Raw genomic sequence first — 6,058 nt, 5'->3', positions numbered from 1 at the left:
TAACTACTGAGCTTTAACTGACCTGGTTGAAATTCAGTGACTCCAGGCCCAACGCTCTCTACGATGCCGGCTCCTTCATGGCCGAGGACAGCTGGGAAGCCTTGTTCATGCATACCCTCAAAGAGATGATAGAGGTCTGTGTGGCACAGCCCGGTTGCCACAATCTGCTCAAAAAAATACAACCATACAATTAAGACACTGACGCTTATTTCTTCAACAGTTGGGTGTTGTACTTTCTTTTAACCTGCATTAACATAATGACAGTTTGCTTAACCCTTTCCCCAAATAGCAATTGGTTAGTGAGGTCCCAAAAGTCTCATCTGATAACGCTTACTCAAAGGTGCAGAAAGATATCTCTGTATATGTGCATGTATAGGTCGTGAAAGCGGACGTGTCTCACCTTGATGCGGACCTCGTTGGCCTCAGGCGGGGCTACCTCAATCTCCTCCATCACCAGAGGCTTGTTGGGCTCCCAGGCCACTGCCGCCTTGCACTTGATGACCTAGAGGATAGAGACAACGCACGAAGAGTCACATTATTGGGTCAAACTAAACTAAGATGAGTTTCTGGAAATGTGTCAAGGCAGTTTCCTGAAACCCTACAAGCACCCACCCAAGTAGCAGGGGTAATTTTAAGTGCTTTTACATTAACCTGGAAAACAAGTCGAGAGAGTATTTCATTTCATTTGACTGTGCCTAGTTGAGTGTTTTATAAAAGATTTCAATGCAAACACTCATGTAGAGGCTCCAGATTGACTTATATGCCACCATGCAAATGTTCATCAGAGCAAACAATAAACAAATGGCTTTCAGAAATTCACTGCACACTTTGTAATTACATATTAACAGTGTAGTAGTGGTTTTCTAATTCTCTGATACAGCTGCTCCTGAAAGAGCAAATATCACATGCAAAGCAACAGTTTAAAGTCCAATGACATATTTAACAAACATAAATTTGATTAGAGCACAATAATGTAATGTTGGCAAGTTTAGTCACTGAGTTAATCAGTTGTTGTCACACATGACGACACAGTGGTTTGAAAATAAGTTTTTGGCAAATTTTATATTCCACTGTGGAACTACAATAAATTCTTGTGCTTCCACCATTATATCTTTTGGCATACAACCCCATCGTCTTTGCCAACATCCCTAGTTGTGCAAAACCATCTGGATAGTTTCCAACTTTGTGTCAAAAGAGGACATGCAATAATTCTCGGAGGCAGAGGGGACAGAATGAGGAATAGAGGATTTAATTTTGCTATTTGGATTACAGTAAGAATAATAATTCCAAGTTGGTTTGAGGGAAATAAACATGCATGTGCAAAGAGAATTAGATTAAAACAAAGCAAGTACAAGCACTAAAACAAGCTGTCAGGCATCAGCTTCACCCACCCACACTTCAACCATTGAATTACCATCACATACAAATAAAATGCACTTATTATGATCACTTAAGAATCTCATAAAACTCTCATAATAGTGAAATATATCAAGGTTTGATGTCTTAGTTTCTTACTATACTTATACTATACTCTGAAAAAGTCATCTCAGTTGTTCATGAGAGTGCTCCCATATTGAATTAGGTACCTACCTTACCAGCTGTGGCCATTTTTGCAACAAGAAAAAACGAGGGGTCAGTTGAGCAAGAAAGGAGCTGCAGGACTGGACAGACACGAGAGAGTACTTGAGGTTTAAATAGCCAACTGCTGCAAGATAAAGCCCTTCCGTAAACATTCAGATGGGCGGGGACTTTGTTTTGAATGTACTTTGAGTTGTTGGTTCTCAATAACTGTAGAAAACATTAAAAAAGAAAGAAAAACTGCTCCTGAGACTCAAATCTGGGCAACAGATCTGGAGGCTGTGTGCAGCTGAATTGGCAAAAACAAGCAGCAACCAGATGATGACTGTAAATCATGCAAATATAGCCTTTTGATGGAGACATTTTCTTGATAAAACAATCATTTTCAGGACAACAGTAAATTAGTTTGTGGGGTAACATTTTATGTGAAACAAAACAAAGGAAACAAAACACAGCTAATATCTACAGTGTACACACTCATCCTAGAAACTCCCCAGCAATGTTACCCAGCCTTTTTTCTTGTTAACTTTAAAGGGCAAATAAATTCTTCATTTCATTGTCTCACTATGGTCCACCATTTAAGTTCAGCTATTACCTGCATTTATATGAATGATAAAATGTCTCTGTTTTCATTATTCTTTTAGTCATTGATTGTTTATTTCTAACTGTTCGATCAATAAATTCATCACAGCAAACTGCAGTGCAAATGCAAACCGGTTTCTGATTGGTATACGGTAAGAGAAAATGAACATACACACACTCACTATTATTATTTAGCCAAAAAATCACAAACTTACTACAATGACATCTTCTAGTTGAAATAAAAAAGTAAAAATTGAAAGAGCGAGGGAGATCAAACTAACTATCTAAATATTTACAATTTTAACAAACTGTTTACATTATGGGCTAAACCAATAGGAACACACTAATCCAGAGAGAAAGCAAGAGAGAAGGTCAAATGAGCTATTTACATATCAGTTACATGAACACTGTAATCCAGAGATCCAGAGACAGAGACAGGGTGCTGACAGACGCTGTTAGCAGAAGAGCTGCGGACTGAGATTACTCTGAGCAACACGAATGAATTACAATATAATGTATGTTAATATATTACTTGCCTTTTCCTTGATAATCTGAAAAATCCAAATCTAGAAAAAAAGTTGCCAAATAGGATCTCACTATGACTGATTTTGTGTGTGTAAGCAAATGTGATGTAGCATAAAGCTTATGCTGGTAAATATCCCATGATGCATAAACATAATAATTTCATTTGGACTGATACATTTCTCTACTGTACCATTAGTGTCCCAGTCACTGTATCTATCCAGGTGGTACTTTTATTGTCTCTGGGACCACGGGATATCCCTAATTTCGAGCACTGTGGTAGTGAAGCCATAAGGATGTTAAAAAACAAGGCTTCCTGTGGATTCCCAAAGCACCCAAACACTTTACTTAGAGCCTAATCCTTTGCCCACTACCTAGTTTCCCCTGTTGAGCACGGTTGCCAGTAAAGCTTGCCCTGACTCATCTCTTACCACTTACTCTCTTATGAACACTGCTGTATCATTTAGCAGTGCAAACAGTACTGCATTTTTCACATCACAGCCTGTTGTGTCTACCAGCATAAGATTCATAAGATGTGAGTAACACCATATATGAATCTGAGTAGGGGACTGCTCAGAGAGAAGTGTAAAGAACCCACAATACTGTCCCTGCATTCTAGCTACACTATCCATTGAGTTGCCCAGAGGTGTGCCAACCTTTATATCGAGCTTCAAAAAATACTTGTTTCACCAGCTCAATAAAATGCTTCCCTGTTGATGATTTACAGATAGTAATCAGTCTTTCATGGTCCTTTGACCTGCTATCTTGTGTTGTTTACTTGAACTGAAAACATGTCTAATTTCCTCTGCAGTAGTGGTCTTTCTTAGTTGGCTGATGACATTGTGTCTTTTGACAGCAGGGTAAGCAACACTTTGCAGAAGCCAACATGAGTTGGAAGACCATGGGTTGGGGAATAGATTGGAGATGAGTGCTCAGGCACGAGGTGTAAATACCTCATCCATGACCAGGTTTCAGCCCTGGTCTTGCCTGGTAGTATAGTATGTCTATGAAAAGGGACTTGCCATAAAAGCAGCTAGTGGAAGAATGCAATGGCTATTTTGAACACTTGTATTCCCTTCCTAGCCTGCTTTCTGTCATCTTTCTCTACCTGCCAGATCCTTGGATCTACTGGACTGGAGCCAGTGCCCCGGGGCCTTTGACTGCAGGGGGGCATCCAAGCCTCAGGCCATGCTTGGGCCAATGTTCACTCGAAATGAAGGATGTCTGGGACAGTTATGGGCAACAGTAGAGAAATGTATCATTACAAATACAATTATTACATGTATGTGTCATGGAATATATAGAATCTAAATCGTTGTGTTCAAATTTGAAAAATGTGAAGTTGCAACAGCACAAGCTCTAAACTATGTCATAGAGACCAGTGTTGCCAACTTGACATCTTTCTCAGTAGTTTTTACGACCTTTCACTTTAATTCATTCCCATGCATGCTGCATACAGCACCAGGGTCTCTCCCTCTCCTCTTGTGCTGTGCAAGCAGTCAGCAGGTGAGGCTCATGGGGCACATTTGACCTCTCTTACTCTTTCTTTAAGGAGCTCTGGATTTGGAGGTTCCTTTAGTTTGTAAATATGTAAATAGTTAATTTGACCTTCTCTCAGTCTCTCCCTCTGGATGTCTGGATTAGAGTGTTCCTATTGCTTAGCCTACATGCAAATAGTTTATCGTAGATTTTTCTTTTTACTTTTTTACTTTAATATATGATCTCCCTGCAGTGAGTTTATGATTATTCGGCTGAATAATAATAATGATCACTTTGCTTAGTCTGTCAAACAACAACTAGCAGAACTTCCATGGTGGACTAGAGTGAGTGAATAAAGTTATAAGAGTTACTGAAACAAAGTTATTAAACTATTCTTTATGTAAGATAAGATTTACCTTCATTGATCCCCCATAGGATACATTCAAATTAGACACAGCAGCATAGGGGAAAAGTAGTGCAAAAGAGTACAGAAGCGGAAGTACAATAAGATATCACAAAATAAGAATATTACAAAACATGGCAGTTTAACATGGCGGACTCGATGGAAGGTGACTGATTAAAAACGGTTTATTCGAAGGTAATAAAAACACACATTTTCCTATATTCAGGTAATAATACACTAATGAAAACATACCTATGACTATTATATTCCATTACTTCCAATAGATCCTCCTAAATGTTACACACTGGACCTTTAAGTCTGAGAACGTTGAAAGTAGAATTTAGGACATTTGCGGGACACTCTCTACAGTCCAAACGCATGTTGTATTGGTGTGTCTGACAGTCTTTACACTCTGATCTGCCAATGAGTGTACAAGATACGCAAACAGGATGCACAGTTCTCTGAGCTGGGTGGGAAGGGGCTTCAAAAAGACACATGCCCTGGGGCTTCATGGGACCATTATCCAACCCTGCTTGTAGGAGGTTGAATGAGTTTCTTTGAAGACTGTCATTCAAGGGAAACCTATCTACCATCTCCCAGATAGAGCTCCTATGTTTTGTTGGTTACCTCCATTAGTTCTTTCTTGGCTTCAATTGGACAATTGTTGGCATTCATTGATATTCACTTGTTATGCATGTTTATGTGAATGTCTTAATATAAGATCACTTTAGGATAACATTCTAATCAATGCACATTATGCATTAATATTTATTTAACAGGCTGACAGTGCAAATATGTTTGGAACTACTGTATAGCAACTCTCTTTTTCAACTGTTTTGGGTGTGTTTTTAATAGCCTGGAGGATGGGCAAGGCTTAGTAAACAGCCAGTTGCCCATTTGTTTGCTAATACTGTGTACCAGTAAATCAATAGATTTTAAGGCAAGACTGCCTTCTTGCCCATACAATGTTGAGGCCCTGTCTCATAGAGGGGGGCCTGAGCTAAATGTATGATGCATGTATGTTTTTGTTTTAAAGAAATTATCCATTTCCCCCCAAATATAATTGATCTTTAATCTCTCCATGTGCCACTTGTCCATAGTTAAAGTACCCCGTGGGGTACAAGTAACTGATCTACACTATAGCAACAAGATATGGCTACAGAGGATGCCCTAGTTGTGAAGCAGCCTTCTTTAATGTAACCTGTAACCCAAAAAAGTAATGTTAGCCAATGATATGCTAACTTATGGCCTTAAAAATAACACTGTCTTAGGTTATTGCTGTTATTCTGGCATCCAGGGCGGGGCCCTGGCATGTTAATTTGTCACACTGATATAGGGCTGTAGTCAAAAAGTAAAAGAAAGCATCAAATTAGTTGGACATTTTTTGGAAATTGATCTGTTGATATAAATTTGATGTCCCACTTTATAATGTACAATTTCATTGAAGTTTGTGGAACATGCATTAAGTGCCAGTATGCAAATCATCTAAAATAT

General features: G+C 38.9%; 1 protein-coding gene across 3 annotated transcripts in view; it reads right to left on the bottom strand.

The window, feature by feature from the left end:
* Positions 1 to 1,747, bottom strand: part of LOC127357745 (alcohol dehydrogenase 1) — a 67,174-nt gene extending 65,427 nt beyond the window's left edge. For 2 of the 3 annotated variants that reach the window (XM_051390167.1, XM_051390158.1), the window contains exons 1-3: positions 1,591 to 1,747; positions 401 to 502; positions 23 to 164 (exon numbers count right to left, since the gene is read on the bottom strand). In XM_051390167.1, the coding sequence (XP_051246127.1) occupies positions 23 to 164; positions 401 to 502; positions 1,591 to 1,608 (262 nt within the window). In that variant the 5' untranslated portion in view covers positions 1,609 to 1,747. The remainder of the gene's footprint in view (positions 1 to 22; positions 165 to 400; positions 503 to 1,590) is intronic. The other variant, XM_051390194.1, reaches the window with a different exon arrangement.
* Between the last annotated feature and the right edge of the window lie 4,311 nt (positions 1,748 to 6,058).

This window comes from Dicentrarchus labrax, unplaced genomic scaffold (genome assembly GCF_905237075.1).
Source record: "Dicentrarchus labrax unplaced genomic scaffold, dlabrax2021, whole genome shotgun sequence".
In the NCBI taxonomy this organism is placed as follows: Eukaryota; Metazoa; Chordata; class Actinopteri; family Moronidae; genus Dicentrarchus; species Dicentrarchus labrax.
This window is presented reverse-complemented; position numbering and strand designations above follow the sequence as displayed.